This window comes from Halichoeres trimaculatus, unplaced genomic scaffold (assembly GCF_033239565.1).
Source record: "Halichoeres trimaculatus isolate MK-OKI-2021-1 unplaced genomic scaffold, fHalTri1.1 fHalTri1_scaffold_23, whole genome shotgun sequence".
In the NCBI taxonomy this organism is placed as follows: Eukaryota; Metazoa; Chordata; class Actinopteri; order Labriformes; family Labridae; genus Halichoeres; species Halichoeres trimaculatus.
This window is the reverse complement of record NW_027437201.1, coordinates 21,419,759-21,435,599: the sequence shown is the minus strand read 5'-3', so window position 1 is coordinate 21,435,599 and position 15,841 is coordinate 21,419,759. Positions and strand designations below refer to the sequence as shown.

The following is a 15,841-nucleotide window of genomic DNA, read 5'->3' as shown; positions in this document are numbered from 1 at the left end:
AGGTCCATGTTGTCACTTCTTAGCTCACACCTAAGAACCAGCACGTCGTCCTCACCTCCTTCTCCTCACCTTGTGGGGAAACATCCGGCCTTGCACCAGTTAGCATTGGTATGCTACAAGCAAAAAAAAAACAACAGAAAGAGGGAGTCAGTGAAAACTGTTTGTGATCTCTAGGATTACAGAGTGAACCCTCTTCCAGAAAGCTGAATGGGGTCACATGACCAAAACAAGTTGATGAAACTTGTTTTGGTCCACAAAGCTTGGTGTCTGAAATAAAAACTCCTGACACCTAAACTCACATGTGTATGATCAGTTTTCACATTTCCCTCGCTAACGAGCCGTTTCTCTGTTCCCTGTAGTAAAGCGGTTTGGGAAAACATGGCACGGATGTGTGTGAAAACCCGCCGGCTGGATGTGGCACGTGTGTGTCTGGGGAATATGGGAAATGCCAGGGCAGCGAAAGCGCTGAAGGAGGCGGAGTCTGAGCCCGAGCCAGAGGCCCAAGTGGCGATGCTGGCCATTCAGCTCGGCATGTTGGTAAGATCCCCAGAGATTCATGAGGAGATGATACACGCTTCACCCACAACTTACTCAGCAAGTTATCAAATAAAAACATGCAACTCAGAAAAAAAAGAAACAGAAAGGTTGTCTCTCTGATCCTGATCATGACTCTCAGAAGTTTTTTATTCTCTAACCCATCTCTACGTCTAAACCGCGCTCAGACTCTCCAGGACTAAAAATAGCTCACTCCTTTAGGGGACTTTCCAAAACGCTTGCCTCCATCATCCTTTCCTGTCCTCCAATAGGAAGATGCCATAAAGCTGTACAGGAGCTGTCATCGCTACGACCTGCTCAACACTTTCTACCAGGCGTCCGGCCAGTGGAAGCTGGCTTTGGAAACCGCAGAAAACCAAGACCGCATCCACCTGCGCACCACCTACTACAACTACGCCAAATACCTGGAGTCCATGGGGGACAAGTCCCTGGCCCTGGCCTAGTAAGAGACGCAGTCTGGTGTGGTTTCCTGTCACATCTAACAGAGCTGGTGTGTGACTGCAAACTTTTGTTTTTTACAGTTATGAGAAATCAGACACACACAGGGTTGAAGTTCCCAGGATGCTTCAGGACGACACAGAATCTCTGGAGATCTACGTCAACAAGATGAAAGACAAGTGAGTCCAAAATGTTCACATCCTGTTCTCTACAAAACAGACATTTGGAAATATTTAAAAGTTTTACATGAAGTTGTTTTAAACCTCAGTCTTATAATCCACTCAGGAACGTCTATAAATGGTGGGCTCAGTATCTGGAGAGCCAGCTGGACATGGACTCAGCGCTGCGCTTCTATGAACGCGCCCAGGATTACCTCTCTTTGGTTCGAGTCTTCTGCTACATGGATAAAATTGAGAAGGTAACTCGTATTCGACGTGTCGTCTCTGACTTCAGACATCAAACCAAATCAAGGTTTAAGTTTCGTTTTTACCTTTTTTCCACTACGCAGGCATCTGAGATCGCCAACGACACAGGAGACAGAGCAGCGTCCTACCACCTGGCCCGACACTACGAAGGCCACGACGACATCAAACAGGCCGTCCACTTCTACACGCGAGCACAGGCTTACAACAACGCCATCCGACTTTGTAAGGTGAAGTGGTTTTCTTCTCTCACTCGTACAGAATCTCTGATAGACCCACAAACGTACGTATGAAGAGGCTTTTACTGTTCCTTTCTCTAAAAACATGTTTGGTTCCTCTGCAGGAGAACGGTCTGGATGACCAGCTGATGAACTTGGCTCTGCTCAGTAACCCTGAGGACATGATGGAGGCTGCCTGCTACTATGAGGAGAAAGGAACTCACATGGACCAAGCTGTTTCCCTCTATCACAAGGTTCCTCTCAAATACCTGCTGCTTCTGAACCACAGCTGGACAGTTTAATGCATTCTAAATCAGGCCACAGGAGGGCAGCATTGCATCATTTGTTTTTTTAGATTTTTGAGCTAAATAATAGTAACAATAAATTCACATGTGAGTTTTCATGTAGGAAACATAAAAGGTAAAAAAAAATGAAAAAAGGAAAAGACCGAATAGAATATTAATATATTTTATATATAAACCTAGTGACAGCTTATGGGGAAAACACACCTCTTTTCTCTGGCCTTAAACACAAATCAATTGTGAAATTTCTTTAAATATTAATTTTATTGCTCTTTTTTGTGCCTTTAAGTTGTGTTGTAATATGATTTAATGTCTTTAATTTTTTAAAATTGCTATTGTATTTAACATGTAGAGTTCTTTGTTTAAGATAAGCTGCTACACCTAAAAAAATTTTTAATCATTTATTTTATTTATTTTAATTATTTTTCTGATTATTCTTCTAAATATATATGTATAAACACACACATTGATATATTTATATATTTATATATTTAATATTAGCTGCTACATCTTTATTTTTTTATTTATTTATATTTAATTTTTGTCTATATATATATATATATATATATATATATATATATATATATATATATATATATATATATATATATATAATTTCTTAATTTATTTAAGCTGCTACATCTTTAATTTTTCTTTATTATTTATTTTTTTATTTCAATTATTTTTGTTATCATTCCTATAAATATATATGTATATACACACACATTTATATATGTATTTTTTTATTTTATACATTTAAATAATATATATATATATATATATATATATATATATATATATATATATATATATATATATATATATTTATTTATATATATATATATATATATATATATATATATATATATATATATATATATATATATATATATATATATATATATATATATATATATATTTATATGTATGTATGAACAAATACCATGAAGAAATATCAGTCTGAAACCATGGGTGAATGTAAAGGCCCAACATAAGAAAAGAAGGGGGAGCCATTTAACCTGTGTTTCTTTGCTCTGTCCTCCCCTGTAGGCTGGTTATGTCTCCAAAGCTCTGGAGCTGGCCTTTTCCACCCAACAGTTTTCTGCACTTCAAGTCATCGCAGAGGATCTGAATGAAAACTCTGACCCAGCTCTCCTCGCACGCTGCTCCGACTTCTTCATCACACACTCCCAGTTTGACAAGGCGGTGGAGTTATTGGTAGCAGCCAAGAAGGTATTCATCCCCAACACAGCCCAGAGGTGAAAACACAGCTGATGTGTGTGATACTGATGACTGTGTGTCGCTCTGTGTGTGTGTGATCAAAGTACCATCAGGCCCTGGATGTGTGTGTGAGCCAGAACTTGACCATCACAGACGAGCTGGCCGAAAGGATGACGGTCACAGATTCCAAAGATTTGTCAGAAGAGGCCAGGAAGGAGCTGCTGGAGACGATTGCAGACTGCTGCATGCGTCAGGGCAGCTACCACCTCGCCACCAAGAAGTACACGCAGGCGGGAAACAGGGGGAAGGTAAACTGGGACGACTCATCACTTAATTCGGAGAAATCTGCATGAGAAACTGAGCTGCCAGGTGAAATAATTCAGCATTTAATCATAAAAATGTTTCTCCAACAGGCCATGAGAGCACTCCTCAAGTCTGGAGACACAGAAAAGATCGTGTACTTCGCCAACGTGTGCCGTCAGAAGGAGCTCTTCATCGCGGCGGCCAACTATCTGCAGAGTCTGGACTGGCAGAAAAATCCAGAGATTTTAAAAACCATCATCGGTTTTTACACCAAAGGCAGGGCGCTGGACAAGCTGGCTGGTTTCTACGTAGCCTGTGCTCAGGTAACTTCCTGTTCATTAAACACCTGTGGAGTCACCTGTGGTTGTTACTGCTGCTCACAGTCTCTTGTGTTGATTGCTGTGAAGGTGGAGATTGACGACTACCAAAACTATGAGAAAGCTCTGGATGCTCTGACTGAGGCGTTCAAGTGCCTTTCAAAAGTAAAAGACTCCTCAACAGGACAGCAGGAAGTAAACCTGGCCGACCTGCAGCACAAGATCAGTCTCATTAAGAAGTTTGTCCATATACGAAGGTAAAAATCTCATACTCTTCCTTTTTTGGGAGAGATAAAAGAGCTGTGAGGAGTTTCTCAGTGATCCTGAAAAAATCTAAATATCTTCCAGATCCTAATCCACACTTTAAAATGAGATTATCAGCGACAATATAAGTTTCAAAATGCTTCTTCTTAGCTTCCAGATTGGGTCAAGAAACACTGGGTCTAGGTCTCTATGACACCACCACGCCAGCTAATGAAGTTTAGCAGTGAGAAGAGAGATCTGTTTTTTTCTCTGCTGACAACGATTTCTGTGATTAATTTTGTAGTGATGGTGGACACTGGAGCCAAACTGCCAGACAGAAAAAGGACAGAAGAGCAGAAGAAAGATAAACAGGAGAGAGATGGGGCACAAGCTAAAGGCTAAAACATGAGCTAAAGGAAAAAACACAGGCTAAAGGCTAAAATCAGCTAAACACTTAAATAAAAACTAAAAACTAAAGCAAGAGCTGAAGGCTACAACACAAGCTTAAGGTTAAAAAACAAACTAAAGGCTAAAATCAGCTCAACACCTCAACATAAGCTAAAGGCTAAAGCAAGAGCTAAAGGCTACAACAAGAGCTAGAGGCTAAAACACAAGCAAAAGGTGCAAACACAAGCTAAAGGGTAAACCAAGTGCTAAAAGCTAAATCACAAGCTAAAGGCTAAAACAGGCTAAATACTGAAAGATTAAAGCAGGAGATAACAGCTAAAAGGGAGTTAAAGGCTCAAACACAAGCTAAAGGCTAAAACACGAGCTTAAGGCTAAAATAGGCTAAAGGAAAAAACCAGCTAAAAGCTTAAACAAAAGCTAAAGGCTAAAACAGGCTAAAGGCCAAAACAGTCAAAAGCTTTAATAAAAGCTAAAGGCTAAATCAAGAGCTAAAGGCTAAAACACAAGCAAAAGGCCCAACACACGCTTACAGCTAAAACAGGAGCCAAAGGCTAAAACACAAAATGGCTAAAACAGGAGCTTAAGGCAAAAACACATGCAAAAGGCTCAAACACAAGCTAAAGGATAAAACAAGAGCTTAAGGCTAAAACAGGCTAAAGGCTGTGATTCACTTACTTTACACATTACAGGCATGTCTGTACAAACTGGCACTTGTTTTCATGTTAGCTTACGGATATGTCGTAGCACCGGGCTGCTAGTAGCGCTACATTTAGCCAGCTACAGATATGGGGTACAAACTCACAATGTTAGCTTGTTGTGAAACTGAAGCGCTACGTAAGTTTACTGATAAATACCTAACCTCGTCGTGTTGTTTCTGGTGAAAAGTTGACTTGAACAAAAAAATTTGTTCGAAAACAAACGCCTGGTTAAAAGTCACATCTTTATGATAGAGTGTGTGAGACTCTAGGCCAGAAGGTGGCGCTGCAGTCATTAAAACAGATCCTCCTCACAGCATCTTTAGGTATTAAGTATTTATTTGCAGTAGTTTTGTTGCTGTTTGTCTTTGCTCTTCGTTTCTCAGTCTGAGACTTTGTGTTGCCTCCTCAGGTTGTACGCAGAAGATCCTGGTGAGGCCGTTCAGTTGTGTGAAGCCCTGCTGGAGGAGCCGAAGTTGGACCCTGCCGTCAGGGTTGGAGATGCCTTTGGTTTCCTGGTGGATCATTACTGCCAGCAGGGAAACTTCCAGATGGTGACTCCTCTCTCTTTAGCTTTTTCTGTTGTCATCTGAAGACGTGTTTCTTTTCACTAAGAGCGTTAGATACACTCGGTTTCTTTCTTCCCCGTCTCCATCAGGCCCAGCGTAAGCTGAAGGAGCTGGAGAAGCTGTTGCCGTCGCAGAATGTCAGGTACTACATCAGCCAGGCCAGCCTGAAGGCCCTCCAGAAGGACCTGGACATCCCCCGGGGTCAGGGTGACAACAACCACAATGTGAAGGAGGAGGATGAAGTGGAAGAGGACTTAAATTTATCCTGAGGCTTCACCTTTTTATTTTTCTGAGCAGGATAATTTATATTTTAATACATTTTTTATATTCATGTGCAAAAGGAAACTTCGTTTTCAAGCACATGAGTGACAAGAGTCTGCGCTTTGTCAGACCGGGTCTGAGTGTGCACTTAGCTCTGTGAAACACGACGAGTGTTGGAGTGACGAGTCTTCAGGGTCCGTTGAAAGAGAAGGCATTTGATCATATCACTGTGATAGGTCTGAAAAATGACTGTTTTCACCCTTTTTGTTCCAAACGTCAGACACAATCCATCCTGATGTTTGATCCGTCTTCAGTTCTTCATCCAGCTTCAGATCCCTGGACGCGGACTGTTGAAGCCTTTAAGCCAAAACTCTTCAGTCTTTGGTTTGATGCTGCGTTTGATCCAGACTGATCCCTGATCGTCTGGTTTACCTGTGGTACAGCGTATTTTTATAGTCTGTTAAAAAAAACTATCCTCGGTGTCAAAGCCTGACCTCTGTACAGCTTTTTGCAGATATTTTTGATAATCTGTGAGTTTGTTTTTACTGAGCACAGGATCATGTGAATTTATGTGTTCTGCACTTAAATATATTGTTTATACACACTGCAATAATACTTTAATAAAACTTTTCTTAAGTTAAAAAGCAATATACGCCTTTATAGATTTTTTTAATGAATATAATTCAGTCTGTTTTCTTTAATTATTCTCCAAATAGTTGAATTTGTTCAGTGTTAGTTCACACCGTAATACAAGTGTATCATTACTTTTCTTGTTTTGTTTTTTTTTTTCTTTTTTTTAAATAATGTGTTTATTCAATTTTCAACATTTTCTGAGACACAATTATTATAAAATATTTTGCAGGACTAATAACTTACAAATAAAATTAAACAAAACTAACAAAAAACAAAACAACAAAATCACAATAATAATAATAATAATAATAATTATGATTATTATTATTATTATTATTATTATTATTATAAAAATAATAAAAATAAATAATAATATTTATTATTGTTATTATTATTATTATTATTATTATTATTATTATTATTATTATTATTATTATTATTATTATTATTATTATTATTATAAATAAAATTACATGAAAATAATACGTCATTTCTGTCCATGCTAGCCCAAATCTCAACACAAGTTGGCGCCACTGTCCATGCTGTGTTTGAGGTGTATGCTAAACTTGCTAAAGTGTTAATAAAATGTTTGTTTCTGTAATTTTTTTGGCTGAAACTTTTGGACAAAGACATTAACTGTCAGCTCAGAAGGTTGTTGATGTTACACTGCAAAAAATTAAAATCATATAATGTTTTTTTGTCTTATATTAAGTAAAAATTGTCTTATTGTACTTGATATGAGCCACATTCAACTGATCAGTCCAGAAAAACAAAGAAAGGGAAAATTAGCCAGAAAGTTTAGTTGTTTTTGTAACTTGTTACAGCATTAAAGAGCTCATTTTTGTCTTTAAATAACTTTAAATAAGACATTTTTCTGGACTGGTCAGTTGAGTGAGTGAGACTCATATTGAGTCTTAAAAGACTTTTTCTACTGACAAAAATACTTGGTAAGATTTTAGTTTTTTGCAGTGCAGCCATTTAACATAGTAGCATTAAAGGTTTACTGCAAAAAGTTAGATTTTTAAAAATTTTAGGAGCTGTGGTTAAAGCTTTGAGATATTATTGAAAACGTGCTTTAACTGAATGATTCACTGGAAGTAACTCTTGGCTTTCTCCAAACAATGCTCAAACCTCTTTGTGCTCTGTTGTTGAGTCATGGTAACAAACTGTTTGTGGAGACAGCGTCTGTGTTGATTGAATCTGAGGTTGACAGTGACCAAAGATGGATTCACAGCAGCAGAAGCAAACTCTGGATGGACCCGAGGACCGGCTTCAAACTCTGACAGACGACAATGTGAGAACAATTCCTTTCCTCAGTCTTGATTTTTTAGAGGTTTGTTTCTTCTCATGTTAGTTTTTAACAATTTAACCAACTTCAGCTGCAGCTGCGGGACAAAAATGAACGGCTTCTCATCAAAGTGGGCTACCTGGAAAGCAGACTGGGCCACCTGACCAGCTCCCACGCAGACCTGTCCGGTAGGCTGGTACGGAGCGAGGAGGACAACCTTAAGGTGAAGTCTGTGATCGATAAACTTCAGGTATGATACACGTGTTCAGAGTAGAACAACACTCAGTCTGCTGATGTCATCTTCAGATATCGAAGGAGCTCGTGGAGGAAAAACTTCAGACCAACAGGATCAGAGAGAAGTTTGAGGAGGAGACGTTTGAGCTGAAAAACAAGGTGGAGGTTTGAGTGATGTAATGGATGGTTTGTTCTCTTGGGTATAAATCATGTTTATCTCATTTCTCATCTTCAGTATTTGTTCAAATATTTCTGAGTCTTGATTGTGTGCAGGACTAGCCTTGAGTGATTAACCAGGCCATGTCAAGGAATAGCATGATGCTACTCTGCCTTTTGGTATTCCCTCTGTTGCTTCGTTAGCACAGCTAGCTTGTCCATCTTATTGGAGATAGATCTTATGTTCCCAATAACCATGGATGGAAGGACAGGTCCATGTCGTCACTTCTTAGCTCACACCTGAGAACCAGAACGTCATCCTCACCTTGTGGGTAAACATCCGGCCTTGCACCAGTTAGCATTGACATGTTACAAGCAAAAAAAAAAAAAAATCAGAAAGAGGTAGTCAGCGAAAACTGTTTGCTGCTGATGTGGATTACAAAGTGAACCCTCTTCTAGAAAGTTGAATGGGTCACATGACCAAAACAAGTGGATAAAATGTACCTTTATGTCTGTTACATTTATAATATAGATTAGAAATGTCAGGGAACATTTTCTCCAGGGTTAAACATCACCTCCAGATCACGCTCCCATAACGGCCTCAGTTATGGACTAAGCTTGTGGGAAACATCCGGCCTAGCACCAGTTAGCACTGACATGCTACAGGCTGCTAACAGCTGATTTTACATGTAGGCAATGCAGCTATGGTTACATGTAGGATCTTCAGACAAACACAGGAGCAAAAAGTAGTAAAAACATCGCTGAAGACAAAACCAGTTTGGTGTCCACGACCAACAAATGAGCCATACAAAGTAGTGATCCACTCCAAAAACAAAGATGCTGAAAAAGAATAGAAAAAATTACAAGAAACGGTCAGTCTTAAAAATATATACCTTACTTCTTAACTCACACCTGAGAACCAGCCCGTCATCTTCACCTCCTTCTCCTCACCTTATGGGAAACATCCGGCCTTGCACCAGTTAGCACTGAAATGCTACAAGCAAAAAAAAAAAAAACAAACAAAAAAAAACAGAAAGAGGGAGTCAGTGAAAACTTTTTGCTGCTGATGTGGATTACAAAGTGAACCCTCTTCTAGAAAGTTGAATGGGTCACATGACCAAAACAAGTGGATAAAATGTACCTTTATTTCTGTTACATTTATAATATAGATTAGAAATGTCAGGGAACATTTTCTCCAGGGTTAAACATCACCTCCAGATCACGCTCTCATAACGGCTTCAGTTAAAGACTGAGCTTGTGGGAAACATCCGGCCTTGCACCAGTTAGCACTGACATGCTACAGGCTGCTAACAGCTGATTTCACATGTAGGCAATGCAGCCATGGTTACATGTATGATCTCTAGACAAACACAGGAGCAAAAATAGTCAAAATATCACTGAAGACAAAACCAGTTTGGTGTCCACGACCAACAAATGATCCATGATTCTTTGTTCGATCTGTCGTTTCCTGTCCCTACGTCAGATCCTGAACCAGGCTGGTGTGATAACAGAGTTAGAGATGGAGCAGGAAAAGTTGTCCAGAGCGCTCCAGTCAGCCGAAGCTCACCTGAAAGTCGGGGAGAAGAGCGGCCAGGACCTGATGGAGGAGCACGCCGCGCTGAAGAAGAGCTACCTAACTCTGAGCGAGGCCCACCGTAAAGAGCTGGCGCAGAGCGAGGAGCTCGGCGCCGAGCTGCTGGCTCTGGCCCGGGCTCAGGACGCCCTCCGCAGGCAGGTGGAGGAACAGCAGGAGAGCGTGAACACCACCACGCGGGGCCTGCATGGAGAGCTGGAGAGGGTGAAGGCGCTGATCAGCCGCATGTCACACAACAGGGTCAAGGTGAGAAATGAGGGATTCAGACGTAATCACTGAGTGCTGGAGTTTAACCCTTTTTTTAAACAGCTCGAGGATCTGGAGGCTTTGGATAAAGAGCAAAAAACTCTGGAAAAAACAGTAAGTGTGTCGCTTTTTAGAGAGTAAGGGCTGAGACACACTCTTCTAACGAGAGTTTCTTCTCTGGATCAGCTCATAGGAAACCAGGACGAGCTCAAAGACATGCTGGAACAAATGAAGAGCAGTTATGAAGAGCAGCAGAGGAAACTGGAGGAGAAAGTGTAAGAGAGTCACTGGATGATTGTTGAGACGATGAAACATAATGATGTCTACATTTACAACCATCAAACATCTGCGTCTGCGCTCCTTTGATTCTCCGTCTCTGTCTCTGATGTGGTCTCCCCGCCTGCTCCCTCTGATGTGGCGAACCGTGGGCTCTGCTCGCTCCTCATGTGGTCGGGCCTGTTCGGTCGTCAGGGCGGCGATGGGCGAAGAGCAGCAGGAGAACAGGAGAGCGATCCGTGAGAGTCAGCAGAAACTTTCAGCGCAGAGTGCGGTGAGCAGGGAAAAACCCCTCAATGATCCACGGGACAGGAAGCTGTCACTGTTCTCTAAGAACAACATAAACACGTTTCTTTCTTTCTGTCTTTGTCTCCAAGGCTCTGCTGTGCTCGCAGAGCCAGGCGAAGGAGGTTGAAGAAGACAACTCAAAGCTGCAGCTTCAGGTCAAAGAGCTGAACGAGGAATATCGTGAGAGGCTTGTCAGCTATCTGCAGGACATATCTGTGAGTGACACAAGCACCACGTTACAAACCCATAAAACCTTCTCTTTATCCTGTCATTCTTTCAGATCCTCAGTCCTGGCAGAATAAAAACCAGACGTCTTTGTTTAGTAAGAGATGGATGTGGTTTTTCTGTGGTTATTGTTCCAGGAGTCACTAAAGGAAGCTAATAACCAGCTGAGCTAACAGCAGCAGCAGCAGCTCAGTCAGTCTGACATCCTGTGATCACTGAGCAAAGTTTCCCTCAGCAGCTCGAGTTATTTTTACATCAGAGAGAGCAGCCTTTGAATATGTGATGGAAAACTTCAGCTTTAACTGACGTTTCACCCTGCCTTTCTGAGAAGATGCTTCCTGAAAACACACAATCTGTTTCTCATCAGTCGTACTGGTTTATGATTCACACGTGACAGAAATGTATGCGTTAGCCGGCCCAAGCTAGCGCGAGGCAGTGTGGGCACAGAGTTTTTTTTTTTTTTTTTTTAAATATTTTTATTAAAGTTTTAGATACATATCAAACTTTGTATCAAATGTACAAACATTTTCATTTTCATTTACATTTATGTCCCCTCAAACAAGTGCTTATTCACACACACACACACACACACACACACACACACACACACACACACACACACACACACACACACACACACACACACACACACACACACACACACACACACACACAGGCACACACACACACAAAATAATAATAATAATAATAAAATTAATAATAACAATAATAATAATGATAAAAATAAAAATAATAATAATAATAAATAAATAAATAAATAATGAAAATACACAAAAATAAATAATAATAATAAAAATAATACTGTTAAAAAATAATTATAATAAAAGAATTAATAATAATATAAAAATGATAATAAAGAGAAAAGCTAAATAAATGGGCACAGAGTTTTTGAAGTGAAGGGATAAAAAGAAAAAAACAGATAATGTTTTTACAACCAAAGAAGGCACCTTAGCGTGTGTTTTGGCTTAAAGAAGGCACTTTGGTGTGTTTTCTGGCTTTAAAAAATGCTTATTAGCTTGTGTTTTGGTTTGAGAAGGCACCTTAACATGTTTTATGGCTTCAAAAAGGCACTTTAGCCTGTGTTTGGCTCCAATAAAGGTACCTTATAGTTTGTTACGCCTCCTAAAAAGACTTTAATCTGTGTTTTTTGTTTTCAGAAGTCACTTCAGCATTAGTCTGGCTTCTCAGAGGGCACTTTATTGTGAGTTTAATCTATAAAAAGGCACTTAAACATGCGTTTCAGCGTTAAAGAAAGCACGTTAGTGTGCATTACAGCTTCACAAAAGGCACATTAGCACGTGTTATGGCTTTAACAAGGCACTTTAGCGTGCGTTTTGGTTTTTCAAAGACACCTTAGCGTGTCTGAGTGGCTTTAAGAAGGCAGTTTATTGTCTGTTTCAGCTTTAAAAAGGCACCTGTACGTGCATTTTAGCTTTAAAAAAGGAACATTAGAGCATGTTACAGCTCCACAAAAGGCACATTATCATGTGTTGTGGCTTGAAGAAGGAATTTTAGTGTGTGCAACGGCCTTCAAAAAAATGCTTTTTTGCTTGTGTTTTGGCTTCAATAAAGACACCTTAGTGTTTGTTTTGGCTCCAAAAAGCACTTTAGCTGTGTTTTGGTTTTAAGGCACATTAGTGCATGTAATAGCGCCACAATAGGCACACAAGCATGTGTTTCGACCTTAAGACGGCACTTTATGCGTGTTTTGGTACTTCAGCCAGGTTTCGTTTTTTTTAAAAGACCCCTAAGCATGTCCGATCGGCTTAAGGAAGGCACTTTAGCATGTGTTTTGGCTTTGAGTAGAAGCTCAAGTGCGTGTTGTAGCTTTAAGAAGGCACCTTAGAGTGTGTTATGGCTTTGAAAGGCACTGTAGTGTGGGTTTTGGGTTTAGAAATGTTTTTTGCGTGTTTTGGCTCCAATAGAGGCACTTAGTGTGTGTTTCAGCTCCACAAGAGTACTTAAGCGTGTGTTGTGGCTTCAAAAAGGCATTTTAGCACGCTTTTTTTTTTTTTTTTAAGACACCTTATTGTGTCTAAGTGGCTTTAAGAAGGCACTTTAGCGTTTGTTTTATCATTAAAAAGGCACTTAAGCGTGCATTTTGGCTTGGAGGAAGGCTTATTAGTGCATGTTACAGCTCCTCAAGAGGCACATTATCATGTGTTGTGGCTTTAAGAAGGAAATTCTGTGTTTGTAATGACTTTAAAAACGCTCTTTTGTGAGTGTTTTGGCTCCAATACAGGTACCTTAGTGTTTGTTTTGGCTTCAAAAAGCACTTTAACATGCGTTTTAGCTTTAAGAAGGCGCGTCACGGCTGCACAAAAGGCATGTTAGCATGTGTTTTGGCTCTGATAAGGCACTTTAGTGTGTGTTTTGGTTTTAAAAAGACACCTTTGTTTGTCTGACTGGCTTTGAAAAGGCATTTTAGCATGTTTTTTGGCTTTAAGAAGTCACTTTAGAGTGTATTTGGGCATTTTAGCGTGTGTTGTGGCTTTAAAAAGGCACTTTAGTGTGTGTTTTGGTTTTAAGAAGGCACCAAAGTGTGTCATGGGTTTTAAAAATGCTCTTTTGTGTGTGTTTTGGCTCGAAAAAAAAAGGTACCTTATAGTGTGTTATGTCTCTGAAAAAAGCACTTTAGCGTGCGTATTTGCTTTACAGAAGGAACTTTAGTTTGTGTTTGGCTTTAAAAAGGCTCCTTATTGTGTGTTTCATCTTTAAAAAGTTACTTTAATGGGTGTTTTATCTAAAAGGATGCACCTCAGAGCATGTCACAGCTCCACATAGGTCACGTAATGTGTTTTGGCTTTAAAAAGGCTCCTTTAGCTTGTGTTTTTGCTGTACTTATGCACCTGTCTTTTAACAATCAGGCCACAGGAGCTGGACAAACTAATTATTTTATATACAAGAAGTGTTTGCCATGCTGGTTTTGACCTGGAGTGAACTCAAACACAACATATATCTTCTTTTTTAATTTAGGAGCACATTGACAGATTCGGGGAAGGGAAAAGCTCTGCAGACGCCTCTAAGATGAGAGTGTTTGTGGACAGAATGCTCCAGGACGTTCGTTCATCCCACAGAGTCAGAGAGGAGCAGCTGGCCTCTGCTGCTCGCCGCTACAAGAAAAGACTTCAGAGGACGATGCAGGCCCATCACGCTCTCCTCAAAGCGTACAGGTGAGCGTGAAGAAGCTCAGATTCTGTTATTCTGTTATGGTACTGAGTCAGAGTGATCTTTAGGATTCAACGGGAGCAGATCCTGCTCAAACCTGAGTGCAGTTTGGACCCTGGACCCCCAGACTCCCTCTTTATTCTGGAGCCGACTGAACCCAGAGATGAAACAGAGAGGGAGAGTCAGCCGCTCCACGAGGAAACGGTGAAGCTGCAGGGGTCCGGAGAGCAGGTAGCAGACAACACAGAGACGTCAGGAGATCAATCTGCTTTTGTTTTGTCTGCTGTATGTGTGTGTGTGTGTGTGTGTTTAGTCCCAGGGATTTCTGCTCTGTGTTTAAGCTTTCTCAAAAACAGAGGAAATATTCTGTTCATTCTGTTCAGACTTTCACACATTTATCGTTTTCATGGATCAGAACTTTGACCCTGACTCTCGTCTTCCAGGGCGCTGTCTTCAGACTGCCCGTCCAAAACGAGGCCCGTCAGGGGTAAGTGTCATTTCTGTTTTGCTCTGGATGACAGATATGGTCAGCTGTGGACTGTAGTGTGAAAAATGTAACTTTACCAGGCCGTCGAATCTGCAGCAGATTTGTGAGGAATCCTGGTCGGACAAGAGCCGACAGCTGAGGCAGATCACAGACTCCACGCTGGTAAACAAAAGTCTCCACTCTCAGAAATACCCATTATAAATATCATGACTCAAATTCATTGTCCACTTGATAAATTATGATTTTTTAAAGTTTTCTTAATCTCTCCAGGTGGACTTGGAGGAGGAGCGAGCTCTCCTCATCACCAGAGCGACGGCTGCAGAGGCGCAGGTCTCAGAGCTGCAGGACTACATCAACAACCACCTGGGCAGGTCAGGAAGTCTCTTCATGTGTAACACGGTGTTCACTCTGAGAGGAGCTTCACTTCGAGCTTTAACCTGCAGGTACAGAGAGGAGATCTCACGTCTCTGCAGCCTCCACGGGAAACAGGTGGCGGGGCGTTCCCAGAGCGCCAGATCGACTCTTCGTTAAGACGCTGCTCACAACATACAAACTTTTTTTAGATTGTATTTTTATCTGGAATGGATGGGTCTATACAAAATCATTGCACCATTGTTAAAAGTGAAACTGAGGTGAAACCTTCAGTTTTGTTTTGAGTCCAGAAAAAGAAAATGCAGCTTCAGTTTTTCTGAGATAGATTCGAAGAGGTAAAATCACAGACTATCAGTCAGATTTATTTATTATCAAATGTCCACTTTTCTCAGAGACTTTAAATTTCAACTAAATGTAGAAAAAAATAGTGGGCGCATTTTAACCTCTTAGGGTAATAATACCAGTTCACTCTGCATAAACTGTATTAGATAAAGCTCAGAGTCCCAAATAGAGAAAACTTTGTTGCAGCTTTAGTAAAGATAAAAATAGTTTACATGGAGGTATAAACAAGAATAAGATTGGTTTCCCACTGTTGTCACAGAAAAAATGTCAAAAACCAAGCAGGAATTGAATGACTTAATTACAAAATAGCATGACATTGGTCAAATTTGTACATTTGAAGTTTTAATGAATGGGTCAACTTTTCCTTTCTAAATATCTTGAGTTATCCCGATTGAAACTGCCTGAAAAAAACTAAAATCGTATTAGATGTTTTTGTCTTATTTTCAGTAGAAAATGTCTTTTTAGACTTAATAGAAGTCACATTCACCTGGACAGTCCAGTAAAATGTCTTGTTTCAAGTTATTTAAAGACAAAAATCAGGTCTGAATTAGTTGTAACA

At 40.2% G+C, this 15,841-nt stretch overlaps 2 protein-coding genes across 2 annotated transcripts in view; both read left to right on the top strand.

Annotated features, from left to right (window-relative positions):
* The window catches only part of ift140 (intraflagellar transport 140 homolog (Chlamydomonas)), a 29,995-nt gene extending 23,412 nt beyond the window's left edge, over window positions 1-6,583 (top strand). The window contains exons 19-30 of the mRNA XM_074663973.1: window positions 360-537; window positions 807-997; window positions 1,077-1,172; window positions 1,279-1,411; window positions 1,502-1,645; window positions 1,759-1,887; window positions 2,986-3,168; window positions 3,261-3,464; window positions 3,570-3,782; window positions 3,867-4,033; window positions 5,535-5,676; window positions 5,781-6,583. Of these exons, the coding sequence (XP_074520074.1) occupies window positions 360-537; window positions 807-997; window positions 1,077-1,172; window positions 1,279-1,411; window positions 1,502-1,645; window positions 1,759-1,887; window positions 2,986-3,168; window positions 3,261-3,464; window positions 3,570-3,782; window positions 3,867-4,033; window positions 5,535-5,676; window positions 5,781-5,960 (1,960 nt within the window). The 3' untranslated portion in view covers window positions 5,961-6,583. The remainder of the gene's footprint in view (window positions 1-359; window positions 538-806; window positions 998-1,076; window positions 1,173-1,278; window positions 1,412-1,501; window positions 1,646-1,758; window positions 1,888-2,985; window positions 3,169-3,260; window positions 3,465-3,569; window positions 3,783-3,866; window positions 4,034-5,534; window positions 5,677-5,780) is intronic.
* Window positions 6,584-7,785: 1,202 nt separating this feature from the next.
* ccdc78 (coiled-coil domain containing 78) lies at window positions 7,786-15,435 on the top strand. The gene is made up of 14 exons (XM_074663812.1): window positions 7,786-7,879; window positions 7,965-8,096; window positions 8,180-8,266; window positions 9,747-10,103; window positions 10,167-10,217; window positions 10,290-10,378; window positions 10,575-10,653; window positions 10,757-10,882; window positions 13,890-14,086; window positions 14,150-14,312; window positions 14,525-14,568; window positions 14,649-14,730; window positions 14,839-14,939; window positions 15,012-15,435. Exons 1-14 carry the CDS (start codon window positions 7,808-7,810, stop codon window positions 15,097-15,099), a joined length of 1,668 nt encoding a protein of 555 aa, XP_074519913.1. The 5' UTR covers window positions 7,786-7,807; the 3' UTR covers window positions 15,100-15,435.
* The last annotated feature ends 406 nt before the right edge of the window (window positions 15,436-15,841 follow it).

Excerpts from the sequence above, each read along its gene's own strand:
- ccdc78 (XM_074663812.1), top strand. The coding sequence starts at position 7,808 with ATGGATTCACAGCAGCAGAAGCAAACTCTGGATGGACCCGAGGACCGG. Across the intron at positions 14,087-14,149 it reads GCTCTCCTCAAAGCGTACAG|GATTCAACGGGAGCAGATCC; the intron begins GTGAGCGTGAAG and ends AGTGATCTTTAG. Across the intron at positions 14,313-14,524 it reads TGCAGGGGTCCGGAGAGCAG|GGCGCTGTCTTCAGACTGCC; the intron begins GTAGCAGACAAC and ends CTCGTCTTCCAG.